Source organism: Strongylocentrotus purpuratus, unplaced genomic scaffold, assembly GCF_000002235.5.
Source record: "Strongylocentrotus purpuratus isolate Spur 01 unplaced genomic scaffold, Spur_5.0 spur5_scaffold_5, whole genome shotgun sequence".
Taxonomy (NCBI): Eukaryota; Metazoa; Echinodermata; class Echinoidea; order Camarodonta; family Strongylocentrotidae; genus Strongylocentrotus; species Strongylocentrotus purpuratus.
The window spans coordinates 33459778-33476655 of NW_022145611.1; the positions used below are offsets into that span (position 1 = coordinate 33459778).

The window sequence follows — 16878 nt, forward strand, 5'->3', positions numbered from 1 at the left end:
ATAGGATCTGATTAGAATATAATAATAATAAATATCATAAAAGTATGTCTTCTTCACCCAGGATAGCCTCATCAGTAGGCCCTATTAAACATGTTCTCTCTGAGGGCCCATTACATTGGTTACTGGAGTAATGTGTTGTCGGTGTATATAATTAATATGCATGTATGCCTCAAAATATTCAACCCTGATATTCAGTCATGATAAAACGCGACGACCAAAGCCTATATTACATCGATTCTGTGTTGTTTTGCATCCTTTCTGGCAATATTTAAATACACTCCTGCTAACATTCAAATAACATTTAAAAGGGGCATGTAATTACTTGCCCTCAAACACCCAGAGCGCCAAGGGCGACCCCAGGTTTTTGTATTTAAAAAAAGAGCTGGGGCACAATTCCGAATGAAATATGATGACCACTGTCATCGCATCAGATATCTAGGTTACTTTTATTCAACCCGAAATTTGAAATGGGGAGCACAAGTTTCTATTTGTGTGTGTGCTTGAGGGACACAGCATTGGTAGAAACATAAAGGACAGGGGAAGGTTAGGCCTATATCTCCATAATCCGTTGGTGATAAACAGCCCCCTTATCTACCGGCCAAGGTGAAGTTCGGACACCTCTTTTATTACGTATAGGGCATATAGGCTAGACTAATCACTGCTTTGTATCTTCCCTCTATGACACTGAAAGAAAATCAGGCGATTTTTTTAAATTTGGAAAGTAGAATAATAAAAATAAATATTAAATGGATCGAGTTCTGATGGACTGTGGGTTGATGAACTCAAGATCGCAGACAGCGCAATGGTAAAGACAGAGCATATCATTATGATTATATTCAACATGTAAAGAGGAAGAGGGTAAAGCCCTCCATCTTTTGCACGAGATAATGCCGCGCGAAACGGGCGTATATATTGACAGGCTGCAATATCTTGGTACACTCGGTGTACCGAACCCTCGGCTTTGCTGCCTCTCGCTCCGTTCTCTATCATAGACGATACGTGTTTATAGGTATGGCCGTGAAAAGTACGGAATTCACTGTGCACGGTTGGAAAGGGAGTGGAATTAATTCCATGTACAAGGTACAATGACTTGTCATGATGCATTGGAAGCACAAGTGGACCCTGAACGGACCGGGATTATGTTTTTAGATGTATTTTAGTGCCTGTTAACGAGTTGATTTGTGGTTCAATCCCGGCTTGTCGACCAGCTGTCATATTGAAGTTCGCGTATTGTCGTACCAGTTTATCGGCTTGGATTCACGTTCACAGTATTTCTACACATAGTGCATGGAGAAACGGAGAGACCGCCCGTGCAAACGGTGCATAAACGCTTACGCTTTCTACGTACGATAGTAACGTAGCGCCAGCGATCGCTGGTTTCGCGATTATATTGTTTTTGCCTTAGAGGTAAAAGTATTAAAACATAAATTGTTGCGAAGCGTAGTTCGAGACTTCATACATGGAATATATTATGCATATATATTTATGAATATATATCTATATATAAGGACACTATAATGTAATTCTCTTGAAGTTAGAGGAAGACATGTTTTTATAAGGAGACACGGCTCATTCTTCGCGCTTCCACGGAATGAACCTGGTATATCCAGAGAGCCTCTTTCTCATGGAAATGATTCTATCGATTGTGAAGTGGTTTCAAGATGAGAAATATGTCGAACTTGACGTAATTTGTGTTAGCGCAGTTTAATTGGAAACATTGGATACATTATCCCTGTGATTGTACTCTTGGAGTTAAGGTGTATGCAAGAGTGGAAAGAGTTTGTTGACGTAGTGACAATCCGGGGGTTGCAGCAGCTACGGCCGTGTGGACTCGGTAGCAAAGAGAGGGACAGGTGTAAATTATGCAGAAAATGGCACACTGGCGGCGGGTCAACGGTGCTGGTGATGAGGAATGCTCACACCCGAATCTTATCGTCTATCGAAAGGTAATTGATGTGGGATCTAAAACTAGGGAATGGAATAGGGTACAGTGGTGGTGGTGGTTGGTTTATCATTTAGTTAATATCAACATTTTACTTCAAACGCATAGAGTAATAATTATTAGTAATTGCAATTTTTTTTGGATTGATTACTGTTTTAATACAAAATGTATATATCCCTAATTATATATGTCCCTAGAATTAGATGTACCATTTATGGTAAAAATTGGCCGATCACTCTGCTTGAAAGTAGTTTGACTAAATTGATGATTGAGGTCGTAGCATGATATAGTGCATGTGTTCTAGTGTAGATTATGATTAAAACATGTGATCTTATTTAAATTCATAGGGACCAGTGTAAAAATGAAATGTGATTAAAATGCATAGGAAGTAGGCTGCAGCATTGCAAAACAGAATGGCCCGTAGGAAATGCTGTTATCCGGCTCATCATGACACAATTCTCGATAACAGGATGTAAGTGTTCTTTTCTCCCTTAGTATAATAAAGGTATTGTTTACTGTGGCATAATATTGGTAACATATCAGAAATTACATATCAAGTTCCTGAAAAAATGAAATCTTATTCATATCTTTAATAATACTTTGCCGTTAATTATAGAATTAAAATGTCTTCCACCTTGATTAACTAACTGACACACCTTGCTGTTTTAAATAATTACCCTGATCAAGATTATTTTAATTTTGCTTGTAAAGAATTTTGGGTCTTGTGTTTCTCAAAATCTGCAAGAGAATCATGAATCTGTCAATGAATATGATATTTTTCTTTCCTAAACCTTATTTCTTTTTATCTTCGGTTTTTGTCAAATTAAAGAAAAGCAATCGCTAAGGTGGAAGATCCAGATTGTCCTGACATATTATATTATGGTATATATTGGCCCATCTACCCAGACAGTTTTGAGAAATCATGATGTAGGAGTTTCATCATAAACTGTTATGCTCTCCATTTTTATATTCTAATGTTTTATTCATAAAAGATTAGCAGGCATCAATGTATTGCTGGGAAGTTTTGTTCTGCCTAAATGGTTATGCAATATGTGTTTTAGTAAACACTTTCATAATGGCTTTCTCAGCGACTTTACTGCACTATAAATATATTTACTGTCAGAACTTTCTCCATTATAAATATTTTTATTCATTCTGCAAATTCAAATATATTATCAATCAGCATGAACATAGTAACATGCACATTTTAATGCATAAAGACAAAAGAATATCCTGAGTTGATTACAAGGAAATATTTATTTTGTAGCTCTGCATGTACAATCATGTTGTACAAGGAAGTTTAATATCATTGTAATGAAAAGTATGATAATAATAATGAACATTACTTGTATAGCGCATATCACTCACACAAAGGAAGTCCCTATGTGCTTTAATAGGGAAGAAGGAAATAGAGATAGGGCAGAATAGAAATGAACAGTATATAATTTAAAAAAATAATAATAATAATAAAATAACAGAATAATGATGATAGTGCATTACGGACTGAAGAATACAGCCTTCTTGTGAGCAATATCCATGCCCTGTTACACCCTTTTAATCTCAATACCAGCACATTTATTACTGATGGGCTGTGCATGGTGACCGGGTGATAACATGCTGGTGATAAGAACAAAAATGCCCTTATAATTTACTTTAGACTTTTAGGCTTGATATAAGAATTTTACAGGCTGGTAATCTTTATTTCTGATTTTAAAATACAGAGAGAACCCTCCCTGTCAAAGTTTGATCTTGTAATCCTCAAACATTATGGAGAACACAACTGTATAAGTAGGAGGTAGTAGTACTAGTAGTAGTAGTAGTAGTATAGTAGTAGTAGTAGTAGTAGTAGTAGTAGTAGTAACAGAAGTAGTAGTAGTAGCAGTATTGTCAGTAGTAGTAGTTGTTGGTGTTCATGTTGTACACTTTATCAGATAAAACTTGTTTAGCAGAGGGCTAATCTACCATAAAGTCCCTGGGACATAGTATTGTAATCCTGATACATTCAGATTGATTATACTCAACGTTCATACATTTCTATTATCAATTGTTCTGTGAAAATCTGTGAGAATTTCATTAGTCAGGTAGGGACCAATTTCAGGTTACAAATTTGACTTAATGCACTTACTGCAATTTATTATTTAGTTAAATGTGACCTCTGCAGTAGCTACATGCAAAAAAGGAGCTTTTTCTTTCTATTGAAATGTTGTAGAACCATGTGTGCAAATATCCACAGCTGTTTGCACTTCAACCTTGGAGCATATTCCTAGTAAAATCAATGATTGCAATTAATTTACAGACGGTTTTGACATGTTTTCCTATATCCACTTCAAATGTAATGTATATGACATGCAGTTCAACAAGTCAAACTACATGTATTGTAATACCAGTATTGGAGATTTATTGTATTTTTACATGCATGCATTTGATACACTGTATTTGACTCACTCACAAAGGATTCTCTATGTCATGCACTTTCAATCACATATCATATTTTGGATTTCATTTTCATATGGATATCAAATAACATGTAGCTTTGATTCCAATATAAACCTATACAAATTACTGCCTTGTATTTGGCATGTATATGAGTAGTAGAATATAAACAATGGCAGAATCTGTATCTGTAACGGCCTGACTGATAGTGTCCTAGATATTCTGCAGGTACATACTTTTCCTCATGATAATATGTTCTTCAATTTGTATGAAACTTAAAAGAAAAATCAGACTTGCTCCTGTACTTGGTAAGAGATTATATAAAAAGTAATTCAGAATGAATATAATTTTATTTTTCAATGTTCTTTACATCACTGAAAGTAGTTACAGGTCAGAGCTAAGCAAATAATTTGAGCAAGCTATACTACAGAAACACAATAAACATAATACCTGGAATTTAGTAATGAGTGTAAACTGAGAAGAGAGGAGTTATTAGTGTTGAAAGGCAGCCTATCAAATGTGTTTATTCTCCAGTGTATATCTGTAGATCATCACTCTAACTAGGATGCATGGAATCTGTCACCTGTTTGCTATTTGAAGATCTTGTTTACACTGCGGTAATTGTTGTCATGAGGGCTCTGAGTCATGTCAATATTTACCATCAATTGTCTTTAGCATTACTAGTCTGTATAAACTTGGGTGTCTCAAAGCATTACTCACTTGTGATACCATTGTGAAATATTCTTAATGATTGATTTCTTGTAGCATTGTAACATTACAACATGACAAACCATCATAACTATTGGTTGTCTTCCAAATTACTAACCTGGCAAACCTCCATAACCATTGGATGTCTTCAGTATTTCCATCCTTGCAAATCTTCATAACAGTTGATTGTTTTCAGTATTGCTAACCTGGCAAACCTCCATAACCGATGATTGACTTCAGCATTACCAGCCTGGGAATTCTGCAAAAGCTTTCGTTGTCTCCACCCTTTCCTGCCCTGCAAACAAAAGTTGAATTTAGTTGATTGTGCAGCCCATGCTCTTGTGACAATAGCTCAGTGCCTAATTTTCTACACTAACTGAATTACTAATCTTAACCCTGGACCAAAAATTATTCCCAACCCTAACGTATTAACTGAAAGTGCAATCCTAACCCAGGGCTCCAAGGTCCAGATTAAATTTTTGTACAGTCTGCATGCAGGAGCCATATGTAAAAATTGTATTTTGAAAAATGTGTGTGTGTGTGGGGGGGGGGGGAGGGGGGAGGGGGGGGGGGTCTGGACTTAAATGTTGGGTGCCCCTGTGTCATGGGTGCCTGTTAGTGTTAATCTTTGCCTAACCCTACAAAAGCTAACAATAAAGGGCTACTGGGCCGCGTGGTCTGAGCCAACCTTCACAATATTATGATTAAAGAATTCAATGTGATCCTGAACAGTTCCAAACATGGGCCATATTCAAGGCTAGACATAAAACACACATTCAGGATTGTTGATATGATGAAGTCGATTAGAAATTTGTATTGAATCTGAGCTAGACACAAAGTTAATTGCTGAAGTAATGGGACAACTCATCAAGTAAAGAGCACTGACTGAATGGAAAGGTCATTGTTTTTCAAAATCACCTTCAATGTTGACTTCAAACAAAGTAGCGCTGATCATTGAAGGTTAAATCAGTGTGGTGAAGTGATTGATAGGAAGGACATGCAATAGGATTTCATGTGCAGAATGATACTGACTAATAACTCAAAATTAGAGAATGTGAATATTAATTGATTCAAATGTCACTTTGGGTTTGGAATTATTCCTACAATTTACCTTACAACAAAAAATTTAGCCATGAACTATAGTTTAATTTCGTATTCTCTATTGATTCCAGCAAAAATTATTTCAGGCACTGAATTCAAAGAGTTAACATATGGTACACATATCAATATATATTTAACATGATAATGAAGGATAAAGTAGCATTATATTCTATTTTGTGTAGTTTTTCAAGGCCCTCTAATAATCAAAATCAATATTTTAAAAAGGTGACATCAGAGTTATCACATTTGAATATTGTTCAAAAATGATATCAGCACATCCAATCAAGCAGTTTAATAATCCAAATGTTAAGGACAATTAAATTAGCAGGCAAGGTAGCATTGAATTATATCAGGGTTGATGTTTTTATATTGCCGAGTTGCCATTTCACGTCCTCATTGACAATACTATAAACATGTATATAAATGGTTAGACAATTTTATGCTCAATACTTTTAGAAGCAATTTTTTTTTTTTTTCTTTTTTTACAAACTGAGGTTTAGGGCGGAATGGGTTTTTCAATTACTTCAGCTGATGCGTGAAAGGTGTAAATCATAATGTGTATTTGTACAAACTGACCAATGTGTGAAGCACAGCTGTTCAAGTATAATCTATTGATTTGATTTTGTATAAACAACCTGTAAAAATGATGGAGTAATTGGTTTTCATGACATAACGATTAGACAAGCTGAGAATTCGACAAAGAGAGTAGAAGGTTGAACAAATGTTAGTGGCACTTGTACGCTTCATTATAGACAAAGGGAACTAAAACACTCGTGTGATTTAGGAGTTCTACATTATTTGGATGCCAATGTTTGTATCTTGTGTAAACTCCATGATTGACGGTAAATTGAACAGTAACATATAGAAACAGAACTCTGGTTAAAATGCATTTTGAAAATGCATTTTGAAAGTGTAAAATCACTTGGGATATCCAGAGATGAATATGCTTAGTAAAGGAAATTAAAGGGACAATTATTTGAGATGTGTTAGTAGATGAAACAGTTTAAGGATAATGTTTTATGATTTGAGTAGATGTTGCTTTATATGATTTGGTACACAATCATTAAAAAAACAATCACAATTTAGTTTTTGTGACTGCGAAGATATTTTGAATCGATGAGACATATCAAATCCAATGAAATCAAAGCCAAGCTTGCACATTTATTCACATGAATATGTCTGAAATTGTTTTCATAATCGTGGTTGAGTCAAAAATAAATTATACTTTGATCATCTTTTTGCTATATTGAAGTGATAACATTGACTATCTGTACACTAAATTTGCTATCCAGGGGGTAGATAATTATTTTTAAAGGTCAAAATGATTATTTCAGGGGGAGAATTTGCCATATTCCATGTATCTTAATGCTAATTTTGGGGGAGGATTTTAACTTAGTTTTAATGTAATTAGATTTATATGTTAACAACTGCACACTACAGTCAAGAGGCTCAAAGCTTCAATACATAACAAATGATATCAGTGAATCACATGAAAAGAACATATTTTGATCATCATGATTTAATTAAGGTTCACTAACTTAAATGATCTATCGTTGAATACTTGATTTGAATGGTGATATATTTATCAAATCAAATGTACTCATCTAATTCCCAATGAAGATTGCTTTGATTGGGGTGCTACAGTTGTGTCACAGATTCAGACAGCTGCCCTCCTGAAAAAAAATATCAGATGAAATATAAAATGCATCCAGTATTCATGATTCCTCTTAGAATTTAGATAAAACAGAGAAACCTAAAACAAGTATATGGAAATTCATGTAAGTTACATGGGTTATGGAGCAGTTGTAGAGCTGAAACCAGACACAAGTTCTAAAGACTATATTGCAAGCATGACATATCTATCCTGTGGTGCTTTGTGCTGATAGAGCTTTGTAGAATGGTTGTTGTTTTCCTACATCATGACGTACATAGTCTATCTGGTGTACACATGGTGCCACCTCTATCCCTTGTCCAGTTGGCACCGTTTGTATCAGGTAGAATGTGATAATTAGATACCAGACTTGCACTTCCAGTGGCCTAAACATTTTATTTTATTGTAAAGTCCCTACGTTTATTACACATTGTGGCAATTATTTTAGGGACTCTTAATGATAACCATGTCGGTTCTACCTTCTTCATTCATCTTATTTAGATGTGAACGTATCATTATAGTGATGCATTATATCACATTCTGTCTCTATAGTCAACTAGACGTTGCTTTGTTATTGCAGTAATATTGAAGTAATTTACTACTTGAAACTATAATGTTGATACGGCAATGAGTATCATCTCTCTTCATAAACTTTATCTTTTTTCATATAATTTTAAGTTTATAAGCAGTGCTGAGTTCTCCGTTTTTATTTCGAAGGGTTTGCCTATTGTAGTGTAAGGCTTGAAATATTCTTTGCTTTGAATTTATATGTTGATCATCCAATGTACATGAATCTGAGTAGATGATATTGCAATTATTATCACATTATTATCAAAATTGACTTTGCCTGAATATGTCAAATCAATTAATACCAAAATGCCTCACTTGAAATCTCCCTGTTCACATGAACAGTGTATGAAGGAGTCGGAATTGGAATATACCAAGAATTCTACATCTACATGATATTTGTTGTGTTTATATATTTCCTGGAAGTTGAAACTGATAGAAGGTTCAATGTTTTCTGTCCAGAATCCACAAGTTTGTGTAAGTGTAGTGTCTGAGCTAGTAATTTTATTGTACCTGTAATAACTGTGCTAGACTGGGACCAATGATAAACCCCCTTTCACCTAAACTAGAAGTTCTTTTAATTTTCCCCCCACTTTTATTATCTTTATATTTTATGAATCAGTGGATTAACAAATCAACTAAATCACCTTAATTTATTGGTATACAAAAATTGAGGAAATCATGAAATTTATGTTTACCCCTTTTCAAATTTTAAAACCTTTATGCCCATAATTACACCTCCTTGTGTATTTTTTACAGACAAATGCAGATGTAGTATAGGCACATGCATAGATAAAAGATGAAACTGTAAGAAGACATTTCAAAGTCAATTTGTAAGCATTGAACAAAAACATTTAATTAAATATGATGTTTACACTTCCTTATTGGTATATTAATTTATTTAGTGGAATAAAAGTGATAGAAATAATGTAGAAAGTTCCAAAACTGCCAGATTTAAAATGATAGTGAAAATAGATGAAGATTAATGTGAGATATATCAAGATACTGGAGAATAGCTTTGTTCCTAGACAGGAGCACTTGAATGCATGAAAAGAAACATGTTTACAACCAGGGAGGACATAGACATGAAAAGGTGGAGACTTTGAGAGAGAGAGAGAGGGAGAGGGAGAGGGAGAGAGAGTGAGTGATAAAAGAGAAAGAAAAGAAGGGGCAAAAGGAAAAAATGCAATGTAAGAGCCGAAAATGGCAGTGTAATCAATGCAGTGACGCACATAGGCAAATTTGTATCACAAAGCCACAGCGCTGCCAAGAGAAGAAGCCTGGTACACTGTATGCAGTGACAAGCAAATGATGTATTTAGTCTGAATGCTGGGTATGTGCGTACAGACTGTACTCGTATTTCAGCAGCTCAGACACAGTGCTGTACAAGGTGTGTGTGTGTGTGTGTGTAAGTGTGTGTGGGAGTGGGTGGTTTTGCTGCTGCTACTGCGGCCGGTGGTAGTGGTGGTGGAAGAGGGTGTGTGTTTGTGTGTGTCGTTTGGTGCTATGGAGCTAAGGGTAGCGTCTTGTGCATATGTGTATTGTCATTATAGCGTATGGGGTGTGCGTTTGTTACTGTAATTGTATGTATGCATGTTAGTGGAAGTATCACTCTGTGTGTTATTGAAGAAGCAGTAGTGTTACCATTTTCAGGCATGCAGAAACCATATAATATTCCATGTGTGTCTCAAAATAATTAATCTCCTTATTTTACCAGTTTTGAACAACACCTAATTGCCGCAGTGTAATTCTAGTCTCAATAAAATGGTATATTATGAAATATTTCCTGTCTTCCCTTTCATGTAAAGTGTAAAGACTGTTATCTTTTTAACTTGATATCTTGGCTCCCAGACATGATATTATTGAACATCCTTACGCTTAGTAATCACTTTTATTCAGATTTGTTTGTATATTCTTATTTCATTTTGTAGATATCTTAAACATTGGGTTCAGTTTTGACCAAGTATCATGGTTTTTACTATCTCATGAAGATATAGACTCATTAATAGAGGAATGTTATCTGTAATTGGTGTTGTAGTTTAATGCTCCAGTGCTTTGACTAAAACTGCCTTATATGAATACTTTCAGTATGATGGTATATTTATCACATATAAAGGAATTATATCGTTATTTATAGTGTATATGTAAGAGTATGTAAAAGATTTAAAACAATTTCATTATGCTCATCAGAATTTTGCAAATAGCAAAGAAAATTAATGCTTTCTGGTATATTACTTCATCAAGTGAAGAGAGAGTAAATATACAACAGATGAGACTAAATATTGTTTACTCAGTTGTGTTTGATGTATTATATTTGATTATTTTCATGCTGGTTCAGCAAGCTTTTTAAGTATGTTGTCACATATATTTTGTCATTGTCTAAAATAACCTGCCAAACTTGTCCTATATATATTTTTTGACATCAATACCATACAAGATACAATTTTATTTTATGTGTAATCCAGCCTTGTGAAGAATTTCAAAAATAGCAATTGATGCAATTGTGTGGGTACTGTTGAAATGTCATTTTATGTGCAATTTAGCCCTGTGAGGGGAATTTCAAAAATAGCATTTGATGCAATTGTGTGGGTTGCCTTACTTGTGTATATGTGCATTTTTATGTATATAAAATGTTTATTCTAGTTCACAATATCTATAAACCTTGAAAATATGATAATTTAGTTGTGGTACAAGGTTGTATACCTATATACAGAATATTTGTGCTTGAGAAAATGAAGCATTAAGAATGGTTTATCAGAAATAATTGCAGACAAATTCTTAGTGCTATCTCTGTAAAACAATGCATATTCACACTTTTTTACACTGTAAAAGTATAAAAGATCAAAAGTACATAAAGTGTATTTGAAAGATATTGACAATTAGAACTATTATTTTTTTCACAGCTTTCACACTTTGTGACCAATGTGACTACAAGGTGAATAAGCATTGTTTATGTGATCACATAGCTGATTTGGAACGAATTTATCAGAAAAGTGTTCCATCGTTTTTAAACAATGTTGTTTTTAAACAATGATACAGAGTAAATACTCTGCACATAGAAGATATCCCATACTTGTATTTGAAACATAGTTATAGATGACCACAGTGCGTACATTGCTGTATGATTCCAAAGTTTTGATTTATAGTATTGCAAAATGTAAACAATACATTCACAGTTTTCCATATTTTATGACACATTTCCTTCCAATGTGGATTATTCTGATACAAGATACATTCAGTATGGTAAAATGATTTAATACTTTCTTATTTTCACTCTTGCAGATCGAAAGATTGATTCAGCGAATGCAAGATGAAAGGAACGGTGTACCTGTCCGGACTGTCAAAAGTTTCATGTCAAAAGTTCCTAGTGTTTTTACAGGTAAGATACCCTCTAATTTACAACATTTAATATCATGTCATGAGTGCCTGTAGTACTGTTGACTGGAGGGTCAAATCTGACTGACATGAGCGCTATACAAGAACCAACTATTATTATTATTATTATTATTATTATTATCTGACAAAGGCCCACAGAGTTGAATTGTGTAATTTCAAATTTGGTAATCTAATGTAATTAGCGTTAGATTACCCCTCCCCATCAATGACATAATAAGCTGCAAGTGTAAACTCTAATTCGGACAGCTATTAATTCTATTGGATGGTTTCTCATACATATAAGTAGTCTTAAAGCTTTTTAATAATTCATTGATTTCTAAAGACAGAAGATAATCCTCATAGTAATCAATGAAATTATTCTATCGTAGAATATCAAGCTGACAATGCTGAAAACAAAATATTTGGTATTGATCTGGGATAGGCCTACAGACTTTCAATTTTCAATTAAGTTGGTCATCTGAAGTAATAAGTGTTGCATTTATTTCCAAACAATGACGTAATAGGCTGCAAGTGGAAACTCTAATGCTGACAGCTATTAATTCACACTTATATATGTAGTTAACAACTAAATCATTCATACCTCCTGAAAATGTGATGTTTTTTTGTTTTGGGGGTAACTCCAGAATAAAAGGTGGAATGGTTGAATTAGGGCATTTGTTGAATACTTTTTGATGCAAGCTTTAAAATGTCACATTCTCAAGAAACAAAAAAATGGGACAAAGTCAATTTCTCACATACATACAAAATTACAGAACTTGGTAAGGGTATGAGTAATTTAGTTGTTAACTACACATATATTTCTGGGTCAAGTTGTTTATTTAGTGGTTTCTTGTATATTTCAGTAGTCTGAAACTTGTTACTTAAGCTGATAGAAAATGACCTTCACAGTAATCAATGAAATCATTCTGTTATAAAAATGTCAAGCTGACAATGGTAAGTATAAGTCTAAGGTGTATTATACTACTGTTTTCATAATCTCACAATCTGACATCAAGACTTTCACAGCAGAAGTAGTGTATTGCTCAAGTTTGTTTAATCATTAATAATGATAAGAATATTATACAGTAGGCTTGAATATAATATATCCACATCCATTAAAAGATGTGGGTACCATTTCCAGTTGATTTATTTGAGAATGTTTAATATTTTGAACATACAAAAAGAAATAAGCTCCAAAGGATTTTCCCCCTTAATTTGTATATATTTGATATGTAATTAATTGCTGTTTTATTCATTTCCTTCCGACTACTTTTTACTATCCAACCTCTTCTTCTATCGCTTCCCCATCCTTACCATTTCCTACATATTTCCACCTCTCCTCTACCCCTCTTTCCTCCACCACCCCTACCTCTTCCTCTCCCTTCTCCCCACTTTCTCTCTCTCTCTTTTGTCTTACGCACACACACCCTCACTCTCTCCCACTATTACTCACCAACTCTTTTTTATCTCTTATTCCCTCTCTTTCTCCTCTCTGTCTTCGTCTTTCCCTCTCTCTCATCCAACACACCCGCTCTCTTCCTTTCCCCCTCTCTCTCTCTCTCTCTCTCTCTCTCTCTCTTGTACAGGAGCTGATCTGGTTCAATGGTTGATGAAGACATTAGATATTGATCAAGGTAATGACACTAGATCGTCAGGTAATCTCTTTTTGTTTTACATGGACTGGGTGATACAAGCTACATGTTTCCTCATGGCGAAATGTTGTAAACCAATAAGGCAAAATGCACTTATTACATAAGCATATTAGAAGATTTAACTGTAAGGAATTTATATACCTAAATAGAGTGTGGTTGTTAATGAAAAAAACTAATGTGGTAAGGAGATTGATAGGGAATTGGAGCACCACTTAATTTTTTTAAGGTTTCAAAGCTGGCCGTACTTTCCATTTACCAAATTGCAATGTCATTGGAACTATTTTTGTTTTTAATCCAGCTTTCAGATACAAAATTTGTCATGTTAATGAGTGTAAGTTTCTGACCTCAATTTTTTTTAAGTTGATCATTTGCACCAACTCTGTCATTTTAAATCAAATTAATATGTAACATAATGCTACATGCTGCTTTGCATGTAAAGATATGTTTACATTTTTCTTTTGAATTGTTTGTTGTAAAAGAAAGATGAATCATATGGTCTAATATCTTGTTTTTGTATTTATTCTCTTCAGCGAATTCAATACATTTAGGGTCATTGCTAGCAGCACATGGCTATTTCTTCCCCATAACGGATCACGTACTAACACTGAAGGATGACAACACATTCTATAGGTTTCAAACACCTTACTTCTGGCCCTCAAATTGTTGGGAACCGGAAAACACAGATTATGGTAAGTCACAGTTCATTTTTGTATACAAATTGTAATGAAATGAGATTATGCTCATCACTGTTTGAGCATCTATTGATTAACATCATGAAAACTAACTCCTTGCCATCTTTTTATTGGGAGCTACAAGAAACAGAATATAAAATAGCTCTTCTGTTATAGCTCCAAATGAAAGAAATATACTCCAATATTACTGTGTGACCAAAATATGATTATATTAATTTTGATTATCTATTTGAAAACACCTAAATTCTTACCTTGAAATTGTTGGGAGGTGGAAAATCATGACACACTTAACATTTTTATGGTACCTTAACATAAATCATCAATAATCATTTCAGAGACATTCAAGAGGGATTCCTCAATCCTCATTATATTTGCAAATTTTGGAGCTCATTTAATTTAGAAGGATGCATTCATGATGGTGTGATTTGGCCTAATAAGTCAATTACACTGCTGCATCCCCAAAAAATGTAATATTCAAATAGTTGAACAATAAACATGTATGCATGTTCTAAATTAATACAAGTGAATCAGTATTACCCCCTTTATAACAGCGTATGTTTATAACTACTTCAATTACTGATATATAAAATAAGCCATTGAATCAGCAGTCAACCATTAAAATCATTCAATATTTCAAAATAACATACATAGCATTAGAATAGTTCTTCACACAATTTAATAAAGCAAATAAGTCACAATTGTCATTGTGGTTGCTGAGATTAAATATAATTTAATAACAATCATTACATACAACATATTATAATACATATATATATATATATATATATATGCTTTGTAAATTATGATTGAGTGAACGGATCAACTTTATTTGGGGAAGTCAGGATGCATTCTTTTCTTTAATAACAAGGTCATAATGTTTTTCATATTGTAATGTCAAACTTCCAATTATTTCATCTCCACATGTTCTTTGTGCTGGTATGCTACATATACATCCAAATAGCACTGCCAAACTACCTGCTCTCCATGCTTTAATAAATTAAAGATAACCTTGCCTATATCATAATACAACCTTACAGATACCATGTGTAGCTAATACTGTCAGTCAAGCTGATTACTTTGTTTGATTAGAAAGATTAAATGGTATGCAGCCTTTTGCCCAGTCACTGACAGAATTGAGGGTGGGGATGGGGGGGGGGGGGGTAGGAACCTCTCTCTGGTCCCTGACTCACAATCGTGCCTCTATCTGCTCATCTTCATGATGTGTTTGTTGATACCCTGAACCTCTAAATGCTGATTAGCCTGATATGCCTGCCTGTGATGATGAGTGATCTATTATCAGATGAAAGACCTATTATAGATGGGTTATCAGTATCAATAGGTAGGTTGCTGCATTGGGAATGGATATTTGTAATTATCTTATGATCGTTATCAGGATGATTGCACATCATTAATAATGCATCAATAGGCTTCATCCATTCTTCATGATACTGTATAATATGCTAACAGCTAGCTAATAATAGCTGGTTTTATAGTTCCCTTTTTTGTAGCTAATGCTGACTTCTATGTACAATAAAGTTTTCAAGGAGTCTTAAAGGTAGTTTAGACCTAATTTTGCAGACACTTAAGGACCTTTCTAGCTTATTTCTGTCAAAATATATTGATTAGATTAAAAATAATCTGCTTCAATTGTCTAGTCTGCAGTATAATTTAAAAAGATGATATTGTTAGTATACTATTGAGTATTCAGAATAACAAGAAACATTACTTTTGCATCAAATAATCAGCTCTTATGACCTTAATAAACAAGGCATCTATCTTTAAATATACCATGCAGATAGTGAGTAATGAGTAATTCACAAATATAACACTACTTTATACATTAGTGTTTTAGTACAATTTGAATGACATATATGTCAAAGCAAATCCACCACACTATTTCATGAACGATTCACATTGTCCCTGATATTTGCCTTGTGGAAGTTGCACATGTATCTCAATGCCATTAACCGACATATACTACAAGGTCTTTCTACGTCATTACATGGCCATTAAATCATAAAGCATCTCAGGAGGTGGGGTTAATGAAATAATGTATGGAAGCATGCTCGGAATGCAATGTATTTCAGCCAGGCTACCAACATCCCTGTGGTTTCTTTATTGTGTGAAGTATATTTCATCATAACAGGTGTATATATGCCACGTTAACACAGTCCATTGAAAGCTGTTAGAAATCCTGCCACTGAAATAAATAATCTTGTTACGTATAAATGAATTGCAAATAAAGAATAGCTGCTCGCATTTCCGTGTTTAATGATTTAAAGAACATTCTTTCATGTCATTAATGACTATATGATTCAGGATCATTTACCACTATATTACTTAAAGAAAATGTTAATGTTTTGTCAAATGTATAATGATTTTTTAATTTTGCATGGAATATATGAATAAAAGCAACTAATCCAAAGCCCCAATGCATAACTTATGATCTGTGTGTTATAATAAACATTTTTGGCACACATACACATATTTTAATTTGTTTTGACCTGGCAATTCTTTTTAGATGTTTTTCTGGCAAGTGTGAACAAAGCTAAAGTTGCTGTGTCTGGACTGGTAATTGCGGGTCGATAGCGTGCTACTGGTAGTCAATACAATGGAGACACCAAGCTGGTAGAGGTTGCTCAGGAAGGATTGAGCCGCTCTTGTACCTGAAATGAAAGATAATTAATTTTAGTAGGCGCTATCTTTGACCAGGTCATTCAGCGTGAATATTGAAGAAAAACATCCATTTTTATATCT

At 34.0% G+C, this 16878-nt stretch overlaps 1 protein-coding gene across 4 annotated transcripts in view; it reads left to right on the forward strand.

The window, feature by feature from the left end:
* Nucleotides 1–920: 920 nt before the first annotated feature.
* The window catches only part of LOC576914 (regulator of G-protein signaling 7), a 63656-nt gene continuing 47698 nt past the window's right edge, over nucleotides 921–16878 (forward strand). For 2 of the 4 annotated variants that reach the window (XM_011674058.2, XM_011674060.2), the window contains exons 1-4: nucleotides 921–1946; nucleotides 11685–11781; nucleotides 13364–13411; nucleotides 13960–14118. In XM_011674058.2, the coding sequence (XP_011672360.1) occupies nucleotides 1863–1946; nucleotides 11685–11781; nucleotides 13364–13411; nucleotides 13960–14118 (388 nt within the window). In that variant the 5' untranslated portion in view covers nucleotides 921–1862. The remainder of the gene's footprint in view (nucleotides 1947–11684; nucleotides 11782–13363; nucleotides 13412–13959; nucleotides 14119–16878) is intronic. The other 2 variants (XM_011674059.2, XM_011674061.2) reach the window with 1 other exon arrangement.